Here is a 20,773-nt window from a genome sequence, read left to right on the forward strand (position 1 = left end):
TCCCGGAAGCATCCTAAAATTGCGCCGGCTGAATCAATGCACTGGCAGTGGCTCAAATGGCGCAACAAAAGAGGACGGGCCTGGCCCCAGCAGGGTAGCGTCTCGGCATGGGGCTGTTTTCACGGATGAGGTGAGCGGAATGGGATGGAGGCAGCGCGCGTGAGAGTTGAGTGGTGGAGGAAAGATTGAGCGAGAGAGCGTCGTCAAGCAACGACGTCGCGACACGAGAGCGACACGAGATGCAAAGAATAAACTCTGACCTTAGTCCCAGGTGGGAAATGCCGGGAGTCAGGCGAGAGCCGCCAGACGCTCCTCGTCTCAGACTGCCCTGCCCCGGCCGGGCTGGCAAGATTTGTTCAGCCTTACGCGGGCGATCGATCCAGGCGCCTGCAGCCAGATCGGAACGACGACCGTTTTCTTTACCCTGGAAGCAATCCCCCCCCTCCCCTCCCCCAGCAAGCCAGCACCCCCAAGCTGGGCGACCATGGGCGCCGTCGGGACCGACGAGGACAAAACTGTCTAAACACCTGAACAAGCAGCGCCAGTCGGCCCCGTCGTGCAACCCGAGACAGGCTCAGAATAGCACCCAAAAGCCAAAGGCCTTTTCTCAAATTCCGAGTCGTGGCAGCATAGGTTGTCTGAGGTGCATCAAAACGTTGCAAAGATAAACGTAGGTATACAGAAGCTCTGGTGTTCGAACCGCTGCGTGTTCTCTAAAGATAGAAAAGGCGCACGCACGATGCACGCACGAGTGAGCCAAGATTTTTTTTTCGTGTTTTTTTTGGTCTTCGGCACCTCTTGCCCAGTCATCATTGAAGCGGTTTCTGGGGGGGCCGAGGGTGGAAACTGTGCTACGGCGGCGGCATCGGGCGGGTAGGAGGTGGGGGCTTGTTTGGACGATGTGGACAGAAGGCGCAAGCCACTCAAAAATTGTGTTGATGACGGTTGAGGCTAGCATGAGTGGGCGTCGAGTGGGCGTCGTGGAGGTTTGTTGTGGTTGCAACGCAAGGCACCCGGCTAGCCACGACCCTGGGCGCCTCCCACTGCCGGGGGCGGCGGGACTTTTCACAGCCTGTCTACAGTTGGCAACACCGCCACCCACAGCACCGCTGCAGGACCGTACATGTACTGTACAGCAGAGTCCTATGACGGCAGGGGAGACGGAGGGATCGGCGCAATCGTAATCAGGTAATTCGTGTGTTTGGATGTGTAAATTCCCGGTTCGACACTTCGCGCAAGCGTCAGAGGATAGGTAATGGCACAACGGGATGGAGCCCCGAGCCGTCGTTGGATGGCAGGGCAGGGCAATTGGAGGGTGCGAGCGGGCCGACGAATCGCACCGAAGCCACCCGACGCCCCCGCTCTGGCACCCGGCCTAATGCGTCCAGGGCGTCCAGGGTCGCTCTCGACAATGGCGACCTTTTTGGTCAGTGGGAGCACGCATGCTGCGTCAGATGTTAGTAGTGAATGCGACGAAACAACAATAGAACTTGCTCGGGCGCACTTGGGCGTCCTAAGTTCTGTGGTAGAGCTGTTTTCGCCCATTTCTTTGTGCTTATGTTTCTCGGAAATTGGAAACTTTGCAAACGCACCGCCGTTTGGCAGCATAGTGCTTGCAGATCTGGGAAATGCCATCACTAGGCGGGCAGCATGTGGTCCTTAATCCCACGGGTAGCTGCCATGCATATACGGAGTAATTACCTTCGTGTGTACATACCTATCTCGTTCCCAGTTGCTTGTTCAAGCAGACATTTGAAGAGCTCGGGCATGTAAGGATATTCCAAGAGCATCTGAATATTAGGGCCCGCGCAAGACCTACGAATCACAAGATCCGTTCAGTATTGATGTATCGCTATCGGACTGTCCATGTCCACGAATTATGTACGAATACGAATGCTCGGCACATATGGATATCGCTTCTATATCCGTATGTAATACTCCTTTCAACTACCGAATGCTTGCCGGGGTGTCTGTTGGTAGGCTTCAAGGTTACTACTGTGTAATGGTGTACCTAGATTATTGCAGATAAGGTCTAGCCCAGAACTGGGGGGCGCCGCATCATTTGCTTATCGGGGACACAAGCTTCCAGGTTTTCGAAAGAGGTTATCATCTATAGATACTATTAAACTCTCCGTCATTCGTACCTTTAGGTGTTATACATACATTACATGCCATTGCATTTACATATTGTAGCTGTACTCCAATTGCTTCCCACTGCAGTGCCGTTACCTACCATCGGCGTACTCCGTAGAACCCTTTTCTTTACAGAGCCTCCTAGAAGGAAAACCAAATGGAAGCTAGCTTAGGTCATCTTCAGTCGTGAAAATTTGAGCATCTGCCGGCCATGGGAAACTTCTGAGCCTCTGGAGTGGCCGGCTCGCTCTTTCCGCATTGTGGGGCTGGTGTAACCAGGTGAGCCAGAGTAGTAAGTAGAATGTAAGGTGTGCTCAGAGAAGGAAGCGGCCAGCCTATCACCTCACGTCCACTTCTTGACATCTGAAAACCCCTGCAATCTGAACCCAATGAACAACCATAACTCCCGTCAGTCTAGCGATGCCAACCCGGCAGGCCTTCGAGATGTTTGCATGTTTCCATCATCTCCTTTTACGCAGGAACCTGGCGGCTTGACAAATCGACACGAATCCTGCCCAATGGATGCAGTCTGGGCTCGCTCTTTCCTCGTAGCGTAGCGCAGCAGATTTGGGTCAAGGCTGTCCGGCTGCGACCTTCCTTGGCTGGCCAGTCTGCCCAGTCATTCAAGCGGCAAGCCACTGTGACACGGCGTCTCTCAAAGCCACCGACTGCCATCACAGTCGCTTTACAAGGGGTTCAGTCACTATCCCCTCTAATAAACCGGGCTGCAACGCCTACCGTAATGAACAGACAGGATAAACATACATACATACCTTGAGTTGCTGGATGGTGAATCTCTGTTCCCAATGTTGGCTGGTTGGTTGTCCTGACACAGATGCAACCAGCCCAACTACCTACTACCATCTGACTCCCCAGCTGCCATCCGTGGGCTACTGGCTAATGACTAGTGGCCTTACCTAACTAACGCTAGTAGGCGTTCCTTTTGAACTCGTGTCATCCTAGGATCCACGACTCCCAGCGTAGCCAGCAGGAAGGGTCTACACTAATTGAGCCGCTCCCATGGAGCCAGCTCCGGTCCCAAGAGGGAGAGATTGGAGGATGCACAAGTCCCTAGCCTAGCCTGGCCACCCCAGCCAGCGCTGCCCATTCGCTCATAGACCCTGGCGATGGCCGATTTGGCACTTTGCGGATCGCGACTTGACTGCCTGCCGAAATTTCAGCACCCTTGCACGAGTTTCCGATCGCGCGACGGTAGAAGACGCCTAGAAGGAGGCTCAGGCGAGATCTCGTGTGCTGGCCCCTGGGAGTGGGTGGAAGCTCTCCATGTTTGGTCCCCAGCGAGCCCAGCCGTTGGGACGACGGGTCGCATGGCTGTTGTTCTGCCCGTCTCGGTTGTCTGGCCCCCATCTCCCGGTCTCCCATCTCGCGTCTCCCATCTCACTTTCCCCTCTTGATGCATGCACCATCTGGCCGCCTCCCCAGCGACCCATGCCCCTGCTGAAACCGTCGGCGCGACACCCCTGCTGCCAGCCTGCCGACTCTTTCAGAGGCGCGGCGCGGCCGCCCCGACTTGAGATGTGGAGGAGCCGAGAATAGCCTTCGTTCGGATTATTACGGAATGTATATAAACGCAATCCGGTCATACACAACAGCCCGTGTTATTGGGGCAGGCCGAGGTACCTATGAATGCATCCTTGCAGAGCATTATGGACAATGTGTGAATACCTGCCCGCCTACCTGCAAATGAAGGTATGTATTGTATGTATGACATACATACATTACAGCACAGCACCGATCACGCAGGAAGGAGAATGGGCACGCTAAGGTTCGACATGGAAGCTTCTTCCTTCAACGTTCAACTTTAGAACTTGTCAACTACCTGCCCCGCCTTACCTAAGATGTGTCGTCTTTGGCGCGACACACACACCTCTCACTGTCGTCGTCGCTTTGCTCAATGCAACGCTCGAGCTGCACGACACCTTGCTTGCCACAATCCTCCTGTATTTCCCATCGCACAGTAGCACCAAACCCCACCACGACCAGACAGCACTCCTGGGCACACCAAATCAGCCTACGGTAGTTCGGCGCAGCTTCCCACAAGCTTTTCTCCTACGTACGCCCAACTCATCGGTCGGTCCCTGTTTCTGCAATGACATAGCTTGCGTTCCCCGGACGCCCTGGCCGAATCCGAATTTCAGCCGTCGCTCGCGCGCCGGCATTGACTGTCGTGGGGAACACGACAGACAGGAGACGGCGCTGGTGCGGCAGGGCGGACGAGACAATTGCCGTGTCCGCGTTGAATCTAGTCTTGGTCACACACTCCTCCGCCGCCGCCTCCGCTGCTGCTGCTGCTGCTGCTGCTGCTGCTGCTTTCCTAGTCTGTTCGACTTTTTGAGGCATTAGAATTGTCCTGAGGCATGGAACGGCACAGCGCCGCTTGCTCCGCGGGCGGTGAGGCCGCTGGTTTATTTCCTTGGCCGCCAGCGCCCAGCAGGAGTAGGGCGCGCGCGGTTCAGACCAAGCCCGTCCGACCAGTCCATCTGCCCTAGACCTAGTTCTGCTGCATAGCAGTGAATCCGCCAAGTTGAAAAGCCTGCAAAGTCGTTTGATGCAGGACCGACTACCTCCCATTCCCCAGGCTAAAATCTCCATGGTGGCGAGGCGCCGAGTTTAGAGCTTGGTACTGTACAGACATACAAGGCCTAGACCCCATACAACACCCCCCCCCCGCCTGCTCTGTCCTGTCCTGTCCTGCCCACATGTCTGGATGGATGTCTATGAGTAGGTATGTATTCCGTATGTGGTGTATGCATGCATACACACTACACATACAGAATGCACGCTGCACACACCAAGGCCCTGCCTACCCCCATCAAGCCTTGCCTTGAATGAGATGTCGGCAACGAAGAAAGATCTGCTCGTCAGTGATCTGCCCATCCATCCCCCCTTGCCGCCCCCATCCACCCCAGAGCTGCCAGGGTTGACCTTAACACAAATCCTTTCCTCCCCACCTCCCGCACCACCATCCCCATCTAGAGTTCCCGTTTTCAGCCACTCTCTATCAGTCGCTGCGAGGTCCTCTGGGAGCAACCGGCCCTCACAGCGCTCTTTACGTGCCGGAGTGTTCCTTTTTTTTTGTGGCTGCGTGACCGGATTTGCATCTGCCCCCTGGACTCACGCCTCAATGCTCGCCTCCCCCACCTCCGTTCTCGACATGCTCTCCCCGCAGACCAAGGACCAAGCATCACACACCCCTAACTTGGGCCGTGGATGCCCGTCCATTGGCCTGAGCTAGGAGAGAGCTCGACAACGGCCATGCTTTCTCCCGTCAAGAAGGCGCAGAGCTAATGTGGTGAAGGTCCAATCAGCCGCCCGCAAATGTTCCAGCCGAGATGCCATGCGCCGCATTCCTAACTGTACATGTTCGCGCTTCTAATTCTTCTGCTACTGTTGTATGTTGCTGCTGCTGCTGCTGCCGCTGCCGTGCGAGTGCGAGTGGCCTCCTGGCCTCCTCGTACTGTGCCGTTCTGGCAACGCTGGCTCCGGCGACCCCAGCCGGTTGCATCTGCGCCAGCGCTGCACAGTAAGACAGCGAGATCACAGACTCCCTACAGGGAAGCCTGGGATGCTCTTGCTGTGTCCTCCAAGTACTCGCCCGCAGCCCGCGGTTGAACGACCTTGTCTCGTCTCGGTGGGTGTCGGATGTTTGCTTGGGCCTCATTGGCTCGACGTGCTCCTGCCTACCTCTCGTCATGTCCAGCTCCATGCATGTGTGCGTCCTCGCAACCCTATGCCGGGCGACAACAGCACTTGCCGCAGCCTTTCCCCTTCGTATGTCTGGCCGCCCTCCAAGCTTAGGTAGGTTGCTCGCCCAACTTGGCGTGGCCGTTTTGACCGTCCGTTTTCAGCCTGCCTTTTAAACGTCGTGTCGTTGGCGGGCACCCTTGTTGGTTCCATCGCCCTCCTGGCACGGCATTACCCATTCAGCCGACAGTTCTATAATCCAGGTCTCTCGATATAACCCTGTCAACGCTTCGCCAGAGAGGGAGAGACGGCTGCACGAAAAACGGTGTGGCTCAGTTGTTCCATGCTTTGGGGACCCGGTATTATTACACCAGTCGTCTTAACTTGCGGCTTGCCTCTAATCGAGGAAGCCTCAGACAAGGTCCCAAGACTACTGCCGTTATACCCTCCGTCCTCTGTCAGGTACCAGGTACCCCCGATCTTCTAGAGCTGCTGCCATCGACTGTTACGGTCGCCCGTGCAGACCCTGTCTTTGTATTCGGATGCTGCGTCGACATTTCTCCGCGTAGATTTGTGGCCCTCCGCCGGTATTAAGTCTACCTCTTTTCCTGCCTAAGGGCAGGGTGTTGGAAGACGGCCTTATTACGCCCACGGGGATCCCTCCAAACCCCCATAGCTCCCCGACCCAGTCCACCCCAGGAGTATTTGTCGAGGTATAGCAGCCCCCCCGCCAAGGATCATTTGTCACCCTTCAGATTTATACAAGACATGCTCCTGTCTTGGGGGTCGTGAGGTTCAGAAAACCCCTCCTCTTCTTGCCGACCTTTACGCAGTCATCAAACCAGACCCATCGACGGTTGAAAAAGGACGAGCTCGCCCAACACTGCTGGTAGATCAGTGGGCTAATATCCCAACCTGGCGATTTTACCACCTTGACAACCACACGGCAGCTGCGTCTGATCTTCGTTTTAACTGGCGGGCCTGGTCCTCCAGTTCGCAGCACCGCACATCGACCCAAATAACTTGCACTCGATCCTCCTCTTCCCTGTCCTCTGCAACGCTGTTTTCTGGTTTGATCTTCGGAAAAACCTGGGGGAGTGGGCAAAGACAACCTCCCGAACCATTGACCACGGCTCTGAACGACGGCTCCTTTCTTCGGCGTGCTCCAGCCCTAACCAGTCTTGGGTTGTAGGAGATCACCACGACCCAGATTCGGAGCTCTAAAGGTAGAAGCCTGTTTATCTGGAGTTGCCGTCTGTGATGTACTTTTGCGTCCTCTGATCTTCTCTCGCCGCGGAGCTCTTCGCACTCTCGCTCGCTTTGCCCCCCCTCTTTTGGTTCAGAAACAGACGATTGCGCAGCTAGGGCGAGTGGCTGTTCCCCCTCCGACCAGAACAGACGAAAGACTTTTTATCTGACCAAAGACCGACCGCCAATTCCAATGCTCGTTTCCAGGCAGAGCGCTACGGAGCAGAGTCCTTGGTCTATCAGCAAGTTTGAGACCACCTTCCACAAGTCCGCGGACAGTTTACGCATGTCGAACAACTTCGATTCTGTGACGCAGTCAGACTGGCAGGGGCAGTACTCGTTCCTCCCGCCAGGAGACAACAACATATTCTCGCAGCCATACGAACATGTGACGGGCTCGACGGACAATGCCGACTCCCAAGCGCAGCCACGCTCCGTGGCTGCGTCGAGCAACCACTTGGACATGGAGGCACCGAAACAAGAGCACTCGCCTTTGGGGAATCGGTTGGACCCTCTAGGACTGCGGCAGCCCAAACAGCAGTCTCCTATTCCAGAGCATCCAGGGAGCCAGGGAGATCACTACGCCCAAAAGTCATCCGATTCCGTGCACGAAGAGTCACTGGCCTCAACCGAGACGCCAGGCATGTCGCTCGGGTCCAATCCGCTGAGCTCCGTGTCTTCGGCAAGCCAAGGACCCGAGGGTCCCACGAGCCACTCAGCCAACGATGCGCAGACCGCTGTCAAAGAGGAAGATGAAGACGTCTTGGATGACGAGGAGATGGTCGAAGGAGAGCCCGAGGGCGAGGCGCCAGCCCAACCCCAAACTGCCGCCGAAAGGACTGCGCAGCGACGGAAGATGAAGCGCTTCAGGTAATGAAGACATTCGGTTGGCAGGCGACGAACAATGGCTGACCTCCCTAGACTTACCCACCAGCAAACCAGATTCCTTATGAGCGAGTTCTCAAAGCAGCCACACCCAGACGCGGCGCATCGGGAGCGGCTGTCACGAGAGATTCCAGGACTAAGCCCTCGACAGGTGCAAGTGTGGTTTCAAAATAGGTAAGTAGGGCTGGGTCGGGCCACGGGGATATGCGGATTGCTAACGATGAGGTAGGCGAGCCAAGATCAAGCGCCTGACCGTCGACGATCGCGACCGCATGATGAAGATGAGAGCCGTACCAGAAGACTTTGACAATGTGCAAGCGCTGCATTCTCCATACGGCGCAGTTCACGGGCTTGGGACACCAATTACGTCACCGGTGGACTTTGGCGGTGGCCCGTATTCGGACCACATGATGCGGCCGCTCATGGTCGATGTGCGGCGGCCCGAGGGCGACGACCATCTCTCGCCGACAGGTCTCAGCCCGGCCTTCGGCAGCATCGGCTTCAACCCGTCAGCCACTCTCAGCACACCCGACATTCTGTCGCCCATGTCGCCGTCGTCAAACGATCGCTACTACTCGAGCCACCTTTCGCCGACGCCGCTGAGTTCGGGAGGGAGGACATCAAATCCATTCGCGCGGCAAAGCAGTATCGACACGGGCATGCAGATGCACAGCCACCATTCACGACAGCAAATACGGCCTCTACAACCCCTGCAGCTCCGCGAGACGATGAACAGGTCCCGCTCCGATACCCTCCAGTCGCCTCTGCGGTCAAGCATGTCTTGGAAGGACGGCTCCATCGATTACACAACATACCATGGCGGAAGCGGTTCGCCTCAAATGGGCGGACAGCCACAGGGTCTGTATCAGCAGGACCAGATGAACAATGGTTCGGCAGGTGGGCTCCGTGGCTACGACTCGAGCAACTATTCAGGTAGGTCGCAGCTCTTGTCGGAGAAGGGAACCGAGATCTAACACGAGGACTTCTGTGCAGGCTCTACCGTCCAGTCACCCACCCACATGAACTACCCAAACTTCCAATCGTCGAGCTTACAGGCGAACCAACAACGGGGGTCACGCATGAGGGCCGCCTCTGCCTCTTTACCCATGAGCCTTGACCTGCGCACGCAATTTCGGTCAGCCGTAGGGTCGGGCGGCCATCCATCCACGGCGCATTCGCCAGGCCCTCGAACAACGTCCTCGACGCAGCTTGGCGGCGTCTCCTCCACATATACAGCGAGCTTCCCATCGGCACCGCTCACGGCCCCGGTCGACTTTTCGCTGCCGAGAACGCCGGGCTTCAGGTCGTCGGGGGCCGATTACTCAATGCCCCAAATGAGCGCGCCCATCGCGCCTCCCAACGACTTTGCATTCCAGGCCAGCATGTCCAACTCAAACTCCCGCACGCCTATGAGAGACTCCTTTGTCGGCGGCCCATTGGGGATAGGCGGCGGCTCCCAGAGCCAGAACTCCGGGGGGGAACGCTCGGACGATTACTCGCAGGACCCCTTGGGCATGAAGCGCAAACCCAGCTTCACGGGGCCGTCGTCTACATCCAACAACACGGGATCGGGCGCCTACGGCAGCACGACGTGATTGAATGAAGCATTATCAAGATAAACAAGAAAAGAAAAAAAAATGGGAATACTCCTACATATCACGAGAATATTTTCACCCACGCGCACATACGAGCGCACACACCACAGCCAGTAAACAAATGGGAAATGGGGCGAAGCAGCGGTAGGGAAAGGAAAAGAACCGTCTTTTTTTGGCGCTCGCGTGGTGTCCCTTTTTTTTCTCTTTACTGCTACTGTTAAAGGTGACGGGGTTCGATGACTATATTATGAAATGCAAATACTCTTTTTCTTCTCATCTTTTACCTTTGTCTGTTCTCTTCTACTTTTTTCCAGCCCTGCTTGTTCAAGGACTAAATACCCAAATTACTTTCTCACTTCCCTTGTGTGCTTGACACAATATTTCTTCTGGGGGTTACCTGTGTTATTATATCACTGCTACCGTTGGTATACCAACTTTTTTTTCTTCTGTTTCTTGTTCGGCTCTGGCCGGTTTTCTTTTTTTTTCTTTCTCCACGTTGAACGAGCGAGGCGCGAGGGCCTGGCTCTTGTTTATCTTCTACTTACCTCTTCTTCTAATCCTATTATTCCTTTGTTACCTCGAAACACAAAACCTGGGGAAAGGGGGAACCAACCAAGTTCGGTTAATGAATACAAGAGGCGGGCGAGATACCACTGACATTTTGGAAACAACATTCTTTTCCCTTTTCTTTGTTTATTACTTATCTTCGCTTCTTACCCCCCATTTCACTCTTGGGATGGCCCAGGCTGGGTTGTCGCCAACCTCCCCTGTTTTATTTCTTCCTTTATTTCTCCTTTTATTTTTTTCTTTTTTACTATGTTCCTGGGTCTACTTGTGGAATAGGGGGACGGCACTGGCGCTCATGGTACGCGTGTTATCATATACTATATCATACATATACACACATATCTACCGATAAATGACATGTCCCTTTTTACGTGTCTTTCCTTCGTCTTTTTTTTTCTTTTCTTTTTTCGTCCAAATTTTCTCATGTTAGTTTAACAAACGGATATTATGAACAGACTGGTAATAGATTAATGCATTGGGTGGGCGGGTCAGCGGGCAAGCTATGGTGTATAGTTTCTGGTCTTCTACGATTTGAGTATGCGGATGGGAGTATAGGGGGGGCATCGGTTCTCTCGCGTGTGTGTATGTTTTCTTTCGGGTCGGCGGGTGGACCTTGGGCTGTTTGTCGCACGCACATACCTTACCTACATACCGCATGCATGCACGTACTGCGGATATCGGGTTTAGCTAGCAAGCAGGCAAGAAAACTAAACAAAAGGACAGAACCTGACAGTTTACTCGGTTCTTCTCCATACTTCTCCCCTCCCCCGGCTTCCGGCTCTATATGTCCCTGCTACTACCTACCTAATCCGTCCCGAGCTCTTGGGGCGGTGGTGCATCATTGGGGCGGGAGTGATAGTGATGGTGCTGGGTGTGTGGCTGCCGTCATCAAATCCAGAGAGAGGGAGGCAGATTTCCAGATGCAAGGAGAGATGGGCTGCTAGGGACGTTACGGTCGTTGACGTGCATGATGTGTGCGTGGTGTGTCCGTACGTGATTGCAGGGATTAATTATTGAACGGCACTACTGTTGGCTGAGGTAGTGATATTTTCTCTGCTATCTTGTTTATGGTTGTCGTGACATAGCGGACGGTGTAGACTACGGAGTCCAAATACACTTCTCCTTTTCGAAAGAATAAGTGCCCCCCTTTTTTTCGTTACCTCGGGCCTTTTGTCTAACCTATTAGCGGCTAAGCCAGACCGCATTGGACACTTTTGGCATCTGCCGCAGCCCACTCTCCCCCCAGTTGGCAGAATTCTAAGTGGCATGTTGAAACCTCACAATGCATATCTAATATGCGTGCATGCATCTCTCCACGTTGTTCAACTCTTGTCGAGGAAGATGGAGAGCTAGACCCGGCTGCTTGTAGCGGGGAACCCTGCCCCCTTTTTTGTCTGTGGTGGCTTAACCTTGGGCATGATTCCAGTAAACATACCGTTTCTGAAGTCTTGGCGCACGGTATCACCGTTAGCTCTTGGGTTGTGATTATCGATTGCCATTCTTCTATTTGATGGGGCGTGATGATTGTGTTTGTAAAGCATGAAGAAGACGACTGTTCAATTTCGGCCGATACTCGGTCACGGTTTCGAAGAGAGATGCCTTTTTTGTTGTTGCAAGTCTGCGTCTCTGCATGTTAACGGACGGAAGAGTAAAAGCAAAGTCGGCTCCGGCGTCTGGTTGGCTACCCGTAGTCCCGGCTTCATCTCGGCCGGCTCCCAGCACCTGCCCCTAGAGTTCTGGGTCCCACTAAATTACGCCACGGCCGTTACGTTATGTTGCAGTGCAAGCAAGGTGCTGCTCGATACAAGCTTGTATGTACTCTGTACAGTAGATACCTTATGTCGCCGAGTATGGTATGATTAAACCTCAGCGCAGTTCGTCTGGGGCTCGAAACGGCCACTAGAACTAATTAACCCCAGCCCGGGCTGGATGGGATGGGATGCGATGCTGGAGATCGACCCCGCCAGCCCGCACTGAAGCTTAAACCGGCCGCCTGGTGATGTGATTTGATGTTGCAGTGTGCTGTTACCCCCAATCAAGGCGACAGTGCTAGTTGGCCTGGCCTGGCGACGCCCCCGTCTGGGCGCTCCTGTCGAGAAACACGGGAAGTGTTCGGCGGAAGTCTCGAAGATTTCCTGCTTGGGAAATTACCATCCATCCAAGAGGGGAACAGAGACATGGCCGTCACACCGCCAGCGCTTTGGTGCACCCATCGTTTTCAGACGGGCATGAGCATGGGGGGGTCCTGCCTTCTCTCGGCCAGCGTGGTATTTCTCGGTGCCTGTGGCCTGCCATTCAAGCTCGCAGGCAGAAAAACCAGCCTGACTCCAAGACGCCTAATTGGCCCACCCTGCACCGACCTGCTCGGAAAATAAGGATATTAAAAAAACGTGCCCTCCGTCATTAACTGCGGAATGAAACGCTGAGGGCCGTTACGGCCATTAGAACATGACTGGAGGGGATCTGCGGGTTTAACCAACATGTACGCATAGTCTCCGGCTTGCTCTGGTAGTGCGTGCAACCTTGACTTGACTTCTCCCCTTTGCACGTTGCTACATCAAACACCAGTCGGCACCTCATCTGGCTCCATCTGAGTTATTCAAGCGTGGAAGACTGACAGCAAGTCCCAATACGTCGCAGAAATCCGGGGAAACCTTGAACTTCGGAATCTTCCTTATATGCTTGTTTGCACTGCTATCAAGCAAGGCGTATTGCCCAAGACAGGGCATCTGCGTAATACAGTAGCTCTTGGTTGACACGGATACCTCGAAAAAAAAGGTTTCATGGGCAAACTCGGTCGGCATGTCCGTTCTTTCTGGAGGTCTGGCCTGCGGACTTGTGCGCTGTTAACCTCGTCATCCGTTTCCCCATGTGGCTAATACGTTTTTCTTGCTCAGTCGGTGTAACTCGGCCCGGGGCTGGGCCATGTACGCTATTTTCTTCAAGTGACAAGCTGCAGAACCTATTGCGTGGTGTTTGCGCACACCATCCTTGACATTTTGTTTGCGTTATCCCCAAGGCGCATTACATGGATCAAAACGCTGAACAGATCAATGGGAAAAATGTGGCACGACCCAGGAGGCGGAGTGGTCTGGTGTAGTTCTGGCTTACAGCGTCGAAGATGGGATGCCGGCACCACAGCGGTCAGCTCTACGGCGAGCTTGCAGCCACTCTCCCAGCCGTTGAGTGAATAGACGTGTCTGCATATACCGTGCCGGTAAGCATGGGCGGTAGCCCCGTCAGCCCCCGAGATAACTCTGCATACCTACGGTGGCTACACGGCATGTCGCGCAGGGAAGTCGAGGTGAGATGCAAGTGCTGAGCCGGCCATGTGTCGGGCCTCGAGGTCGATGGGAACCGAGCTGGCTGAAGGGTGTAGGGAGGAGACGGCTGATAGGGGGGAGGCGCAGAGAACTGCTATCTCGGAAGCATCTTGAGTCGTACTGCGGAGGGCTCAGAGGACCCCCTCAACCAGGCAGCGGCCGTGTGTGGTGAGCGTGCCAAGCGGTTGCATGCTGTGCGCGTTGACCATGCAGGCGAATGTCATGAGGCATCCCCAAAGCCAGTGCCAGAGCCCTCACTGCCTCTCACGCTCTGGCCAGACCAGAGGGCGAGAGGAGCTGGTCTGTCTGTGAGGCGAGGGAGAGGAAACATGGAAGCCCTTGGTGGCAGCCGGCAGTACAAAGTACGTAGTAGGCATCGTACCGCGCGGTAGTGCACAAGGCGCAAGCAGTCTCCATGCCCGAACGGAGCGCAACACCTGAGCCCCGAGCCAGGCTCTAGGGAGGGCCAGTCGGAATGGCGAGCGATCTGTCCAAGTGCCGTACTTTGGCATTCAGGATGGGTAGGAACCTTGAGACAGTAGAGCTTCAACGGCTCCAGATTCCGAGCCGAGCCCAATCCCTCGCTACACAGATGATGTTAGGCCTTGGCAGAAACGGGGCACCATGGTTCTAGCCGTGGCTGCCATCCCTGGGACCAGAGCAGCTGCAAAGAGGGCATACGGTGCTTGGTTAGCACTAGGTAAGGTTAGTGGGACGTTGGGAGCTGTTGAACAGCGGGGACAGACACCTCAGTTGGAATACGAGAGAAGTCAAAGACGGGAGATGTAAGCCCAGAGGCGGAATGGACGGCAGGGAACGTCGGTACGGAATCCCTTGCCTTGGTACTGTACAAGGCAGGTGATTTACCTAAGGTAAGGTAGGTAAGGTACTTCGTACCTAGAGCCAGCCACTCCTGCCTTGTCTACCATGTATACAAGGTAGCTCCTGCACGGAGCCGGTTGAAACAGACGGACATGGAGAGAATGCACGCTCCCGTTGTGGCTGTCAGTGGAGACCAGAGGCTCGCGAGTCTACGCTCCGAAGTAATGGGGTGAGCGAAGGTTCCCTTGCCCAGCTGGAGATGAGGGTGAATTCCATGGATTCCATTCCAGGGCGGTCCATCCCAAGTCTCCATCCACTGGACGGGTCGCCTCTTGGGCCCGACGGAGTGATCCAGGCCCATTTCAGGTGTGCTGCTGAGGAAAGAACCTACCCGTCTTTAGGTGGGTAACCTATGGTGGGTGAGAGAGAGTGAGAGGCAAAAGCGGAAGGAGCTGTTGCGGCCTCGGGGCTGGAGCGCGCCCCCAACGTCGTCAACTAGACGCGGGACCAAATTAAGGGCAGCGCGAAAAAGAAAGGCAAGTGCTGCCGGCCGTGACCAAGCTCGCCAAGATCCTTGTAGGAGGCGCACGAGCCATCTACGTCGAGAGCTTTCAGGGAGGCAAATGCAAGTGCAAGTGCAATGCAGGGCAAGTGCAAGTGCAGTGCAGGGCAAGTGCAAGTGCAGTGCAGGGCAAGTGTAATTGCACAGTCAGCAGCGCCGTTGGGCCTAGTACCACGCCCACTGACCGTCACACCACCTCACCCACTGCACCGTCTCCTGCTTGGCTTGGCAATTGACGTCTGCCGTCACATCATCCGTCTACCTACCTGCCATGCTGCAAGCCACACTCCAACCCTTCCTCCCATTGATGCTACGGCTACACTTCCAATGGCCTGCCTCACCGTGTCCCAAAATCTGGGCGGGCGGATGATCCTGCCCAAAGATGGCCGTTGCTCTCGATGCTCTTCTCGTGCACTCGACTGTCTCGAATCACGTGGGCAAGCCAGTAGTGGCTGAAGGATAGGATATATTGAACGTGGCGACCGCTGTGGAGTGGTCTGCCGGTTGAGTCTGTTCTCCATGTCTTGATAGCGCGCGCGCGCCCATCTCGGGTCTGCAACGTCGATGGGCGACGGTAACCTTTCGTCTGGAGACGCTTGCCATCGTCCCCGGTCTAACCTCATCATCGGTACCATTATCTACGAGCCGAAGGAAGAAAAAGAAAGAAAGGGGAGAGAAAAAAGACGATGGAAAACGGCAGATCTTGACGACGGAGGGGAGAAGAACGCTCAACACCACACCACACCTTACCTTGAGACCCGTAGCTGACGAGAGAGCGCACACGCGAGCATCAAGTTTCCGCTTTTTCTGCCATTCTTTCTCCAACCCGTCTAGCCGTTTTTGTTCCTGGCTGAGCACCCTTCCTGGCGCGCCGTGGCCGGCTTTCCTGGCTCTTGTACTCATCCCATGACCGGGTTGAGCGCTCTGGTGGTCCTCTGTCAATCTATTCTTTTGGCTAAATTGGCTGGGCCCTGTCGGGGGGGATGCGAGCTGCCCAGCTTTGCAGCATTCCTTGGCCTCACGGGCGGCTTCTGCTGCTGCCAGCTGCCTGGCCATCAATTGCCTAGCCCTGCGCTCAGTCATCTTTTCAATCTATCGCTCTCGCTCGCCGCTGCCAGTGCCAGGGGTGTGCGTGCCACCCCCTCCTCTAGAGGCTAGCTAGTGCTGGTGGTCGCGGCCGTCGTGTCGTGCGTGAGACCGGCAGACATCAAAAGCCGAAAAGAGGCTAAGCAGTCAGTCCAGCCTCTGTATGTGCGCATCGGAGCGATCGGCAGGGTTGTGCATGGACGCACGACAAGAAAAGGGAATCAGCAGGAAAAGCAGAAAGAAACCGAGGCATCAGACTCTCGCTTCTCGTTCTCACCTCGCGCCCACGAAGGGCATCCCGCATGCATCGGCTCAATCCACGAGCGGCGAGGGCAGCGCGAACCGGAAGTACCCCGACCGTACCTGGAGAGTACTTGCAAGGCTTGTGGTGGGCGAGGATGGCCGCAATATCCGTCGGCGCTCGTCGATGCGGTCGAAATGGCCCCAGCGAGGGCAGATGACAGATAGCTCCGCTGCGAGAGTTGATGAGGCATCCCCTACGCCCAGTCACCACCTGCCTGCTTGAGCCTCGCGCGCATGTCCTTGTTTCAGCTGTCCGGGGGTCGACGTCGTCAACTGCGGGCGTTGTATGCTTGTCTCGACGTCTTGCTGCTCCTAGTACTGATATCGTAGACCGGGGCCATCAATAAGATCAGCCGGATCTTCACTGACAAGTATGTACCCCCCGGTCAGTCGGGGTCTTGTCTCTGCAGCCGACAGGGACCGTCTTCTCGGCTCTGGTGGTTGACAGGAAGCTATGATCCACTGGCAGAGGCCGGCAATGTGACTGTCGGATCTCGTCGAGCCCCACCGACCTCCTTCGCCACCACACAGTTCGTCTGCTCTCTCCCATTGGCCGCCGAGCTGCGCCTTTGCTGTATGTCAATGGGGGGGACGAGGACGGTCAATATGGCTGTCCCCACCAGGATCAAACCTCCACGAGGCAGCGTTTTTGCAAGCAGGCGGGACCAGCGGAGGCATCAGACCGGAAGAGAAGAGGCCGTCCGGCAGAGTGCAGACAGCAAGGCAAGGACCTCAACCGCTCGATGTGCCTGTTTGCAGAAGAAAAGGTGTCCTAGGCTCCGCGAGGGCCCTGCTCGCTCCATGGACCGCAGCACGTTTAGGGGTTGCATTCCGCCCGGTTGGAGGGGTGGGCGATCGGGATTGCCTGGGCGAGTAGCCGTGACAAGAATCCGGGGATGGCCCATAATACCAAGGTCTTATCGAGCATTAGACCTGCTGCTGGCGAGAGAAGAGTGGTTGCATGGGAGCAGCAGCAGAAACGGCTGAGATGGCCATGACGACGAGCTTCTAACCCACCGTCGCAAGATCCTCTGAACCCCGGGGGGCAGTAGACCCCCTTCTTATGCGATTTACAGACCGGACACCTTTAGTACGAAATACCGCCCCTTGTGCCACTTTCGACAAACTTTTGGCTCTGATCATCACGCCAGAATAGACTCATTGGTGAAATTCCATTCATCTAACAGTGATTCTGGTAGATGAGGGTATATTCGCCCAATCCATTTGGGTTAATCAAGCGTTGATTGCCAGGCACAGATTAAAGAGCCTGTGTCCGCAGGCAGGCGTGTTGAGGTGAGGCGAGGTGAGACAAGGTATGGCGGCGGGTAAAGGAGAGAAACCCGCTGTCCCGGTCTCGCAGTCTACCTAGACAAGGGCAAAATATCGCAGCAAGGAAACTCTATCCCGCCCGCAGAAAAGAACCAGGCGGGTCACAACAAGCATGCTGAAAAGGTAAGTCACAACGATAGGTATGTTGCCCTGAGAAAAGAAGAAAGGGGAGCAAAAGAGAAAAAGCCCAGTAGGGAAAAGGTAAGACACTAAACCACCGACCCCGCCCCGGAGTCTTTTCGCACTTGCTTCAGGGGTGCAGGATTATCTACCCAGAGGGAAAATGAAATATAAATTTATATTTACCATAGTGTACTAGGATGAAGACAAATCTAGGAACACATTATCACTAACCTTCTCATCTATTCAAGTCTGGATATGTATGGATAGTAATTATATAAACAAGCGGAAGAAGACACTTTCCCCTAATATGAGATGTGATATCACGAGGTTTCTCGTGCTCTATCATGTCTTGTGGGTAAGTTTGGGTTCTCAGTCTCTATACGAGCTCTTCATAGTTTTCTTCCTCCTCCTCCTATACATCTCCCCGGCGAAAGTACCTAGTCTGTTTTGCTTCGAAGAGATGTAGGTATATGCAGTGTAATGTAGAGTCTATGTAGCACATAATAAGACGCCGGTCTAGACTTGAGGTTTGTAGTTTGTCAGTGACGCTCTTCCCCTCAGGGGTGTGTGTTTATCTGTTGGAGTATGGATCTCTATATGCCGTAATGTTCGAGCTTCCTCGCTCCATCTCAACTATACTCTAGTGGCGGTAGGATTGACAGAGGGGAGAACAGAGATCAGAGGAGTGCCTTTCTCAAGATGGCATGCTTGGCGACTTGGAGCATGGGTTCTTAAAGCAGTCGAGGGCGGGCTAAGCCACCTATCTGGCCCGCACTAGCAATTAATACTGACTTTCACAGCTCCGGGAGCCAGCTGACCGCCGATGAAGTTCTACAGGGACACATCTCTAGTCGACCACGGCGGTGCTGCCCCTCCGCCGAGCCCTGCCCGGACCGGCAAGACTGGCCTCGGCGTCGGCCGCGGCAAGCGCATGCGAGGGCCGGTTCTCTCCCAGCTCGGCAAGGCGTTCCTCGCGGCTAGCTCGGCTCACCCGGCGAAGGACGCTAGCTTCGGTGCTATTATCGGGCCCGGAAAACAGGCCGCCGCTAGTGCTGCCAGTATTCTTGGGGGTGCGATCCGGCTCGTCGCTGTTGGACCCGCGGTCCGGGGCATCGATGACGGAAGCGCTGCCGTAGCTGCCGCCAGCGCTCTCCATGGTGAAAGGGCTGGCGGTCGCCTCGTCGAGGAGGGCAAGCTCTTCAGGGGACAGCCAACGGGGCAGCAACAGGGCGCGGATGGGTATGAGAACGAAGATGAAAATGGGGAAGCCGACGGCGGCGACGGTCTGGGTGATGGCAAAGGTGGCGCCGAAGCCGATGAACTCAACGGCAACAAAGAGCCAGATGGCGGCACGGCGTTTGATCTGGCGCAGCGGGTGGGCAGGAGGAGTCAGCGACTCGTCGCGCACCAGGAAGAGCAGCTTGGCAGTGATTCCGTTGCCCTCGAGCGCCTGAAAGCCCATGATGAAGAAGAGACCGGCCAGCACGCCTTGCGGGATGAGATGCAGGACCACGAGCAGGGGGCTCGACATGGTTCCGAGTGTCAACAGGCCCTGGGCCAGATTCGACACGCGCTGTTCGACCACACGCGTTGCCTTGTACTCGTAGTGGCCTTTGGCACCCGACTTTTCGTCGACGTCAGCCACCACTTCAGTGACGCACAGCGACTCGGTGTGAAAGGGCGCCTGCGGGATGAGCCCGTTGGGGAAGGGTAAACCGAGCAAGCCCGCCACGCCTGTCGTCAGGCCCAACAGGAAGAGGTCCCAGTGGAAGCCGGCGGGCTTCTTGAGTGGGAATTCAGTGCCCTGGGCGATGAGGGACGACACATTGTGGTCGAACCAAAACAGAATGGTCAAGAGCAGAGCAAAGGGGATGGCCAGAAAGACCTCAGAAACGCGTATGTCCCAAAAGTGCACAAACCATCCGCGGTCGGCGGTGGGGAGAAAGGAGGTGCTGGTTGGGAGATTCTCGAGGTGAATGTCGTTCATCTTTCCTAAGTGGACGAAGCCGGTGAAGAAGACGACAGTGAGGGGGGTGCCGTAGTCCTTGAGAAAGACGCGCACAGGGTGGCGGAACAGGCTGCTGAGGCCGAGCTCGCCACAGATGTAGGCGATGGCAAAGACCAGCAGAGCTACAACGAGGGACAGGTAAAAGGGCTCCTCGTCGCCGAGGCGTTGAAGCACTTGGACGCCCTTTTGCAGGTAGATGAAGGCGACATAGAAGCCAAAGATATCGCACGGGAAGCGCGTCACGTAGCGCAGCCAGTTACACGAGTTGGTGATGGCAAGGACCCAGTGGAAGACCAGAGACCACCTGCATCAAACGAGGTCAGCATCTCTCTCCTGTTTCCCCCTTGCAAGAAGGTTAAGGGGAGGCAGCTCACAATCCGATCCAGCACATAAAGGCAAGATATTTAGTCCCCGCCGGACTCATAATGTCGTAGACGGTGCTGAAGAACAACGCAGAACCTCATCAGCAAGGTGAATTCCATCGAGGAAATGGGGGCAACGCGCACGTACTAGTTGAAGACGGTGATGGGACCGGTAACTCCGACAATGACCAGGGGCTGACAGGCCACGACAGAGAAGACTACAGAGCCGAGGACGGAAGCCAGCAAGACCTCGTTCACGCCGTACTGCATGTTGGTCTTGGTGAACATGTCCAGAGAGAAGGCCAAGGCAGGGAGGATGCTGGACGGCGAGGCGAGTGTTAGCAGATCGACTGCATGAAAAGCTGGGACCAAAAGGGTTCGCACTTTGCAAAGTACATGTACACGGTGGCCGGGACGACGCGGTAGTCCCACGCGTCTGTCCAGTCGGAGAGGTAGAAGGGGGCGCGGCGGCGGATGTCGTTGACCATGCCGCGAAACAGGCGGATCTTCCACCACTTTGGCGCCCGGGGCGGTGCAGCCGCAGCCGCGGGGAGCGATAGTGACGACCTGGACGACGAGGCGGCGGCCATGGGCGCAACGGCTTCGTGAGACGGCCATGTCATGTTGGGGTTTCTCCGGCGCCGGCCGGCCGACGACAGCGACGCCGACGACGCCGAGGGCGGCCGGCGTCCGCCCTCGCCCCCACCGTCACCATTATTACC

At 55.7% G+C, this 20,773-nt stretch overlaps 5 protein-coding genes across 5 annotated transcripts; 2 read left to right on the forward strand and 3 right to left on the reverse strand.

The window, feature by feature from the left end:
- Positions 1 to 7,279: 7,279 nt before the first annotated feature.
- On the forward strand, positions 7,280 to 9,566 carry B0T26DRAFT_638200 (uncharacterized protein; the record flags this gene model as incomplete). The annotated part of the gene is made up of 4 exons (XM_060437013.1): positions 7,280 to 7,956; positions 8,008 to 8,145; positions 8,201 to 8,904; positions 8,965 to 9,566. The coding sequence occupies 4 exons, from the start codon at positions 7,280 to 7,282 to the stop codon at positions 9,564 to 9,566; spliced, it is 2,121 nt and encodes a 706-aa protein (XP_060301204.1).
- A 126-nt stretch (positions 9,567 to 9,692) lies between these two features.
- Positions 9,693 to 10,391, forward strand: B0T26DRAFT_167469 (uncharacterized protein). Its single transcript, XM_060433541.1, has one exon. The coding sequence runs from the start codon at positions 9,819 to 9,821 to the stop codon at positions 10,221 to 10,223; it is 405 nt and encodes a 134-aa protein (XP_060301205.1). The 5' UTR covers positions 9,693 to 9,818; the 3' UTR covers positions 10,224 to 10,391.
- Positions 10,392 to 13,669: 3,278 nt separating this feature from the next.
- Positions 13,670 to 14,147, reverse strand: B0T26DRAFT_167498 (uncharacterized protein). The gene has a single exon (XM_060433542.1). The coding sequence runs from the start codon at positions 13,966 to 13,968 to the stop codon at positions 13,711 to 13,713; it is 258 nt and encodes an 85-aa protein (XP_060301206.1). The 5' UTR covers positions 13,969 to 14,147; the 3' UTR covers positions 13,670 to 13,710.
- A 906-nt stretch (positions 14,148 to 15,053) lies between these two features.
- Positions 15,054 to 15,923, reverse strand: B0T26DRAFT_767790 (uncharacterized protein; the record flags this gene model as incomplete). The annotated part of the gene is made up of 2 exons (XM_060446489.1): positions 15,054 to 15,453; positions 15,591 to 15,923. 2 exons carry the CDS (start codon positions 15,921 to 15,923, stop codon positions 15,178 to 15,180), a joined length of 609 nt encoding a protein of 202 aa, XP_060301207.1. The 3' UTR covers positions 15,054 to 15,177.
- Positions 15,924 to 18,528: 2,605 nt separating this feature from the next.
- On the reverse strand, positions 18,529 to 20,641 carry B0T26DRAFT_639587 (putative chloride-bicarbonate anion exchanger AE2; the record flags this gene model as incomplete). The annotated part of the gene is made up of 4 exons (XM_060437152.1): positions 18,529 to 19,993; positions 20,064 to 20,129; positions 20,200 to 20,370; positions 20,436 to 20,641. 4 exons carry the CDS (start codon positions 20,639 to 20,641, stop codon positions 18,529 to 18,531), a joined length of 1,908 nt encoding a protein of 635 aa, XP_060301208.1.
- Positions 20,642 to 20,773: the final 132 nt, after the last annotated feature.

The sequence above is a fragment of the Lasiosphaeria miniovina genome (genome assembly GCF_030549165.1).
Source record: "Lasiosphaeria miniovina strain SMH2392-1A chromosome Unknown B0T26scaffold_2, whole genome shotgun sequence".
In the NCBI taxonomy this organism is placed as follows: domain Eukaryota; kingdom Fungi; phylum Ascomycota; class Sordariomycetes; order Sordariales; family Lasiosphaeriaceae; genus Lasiosphaeria; species Lasiosphaeria miniovina.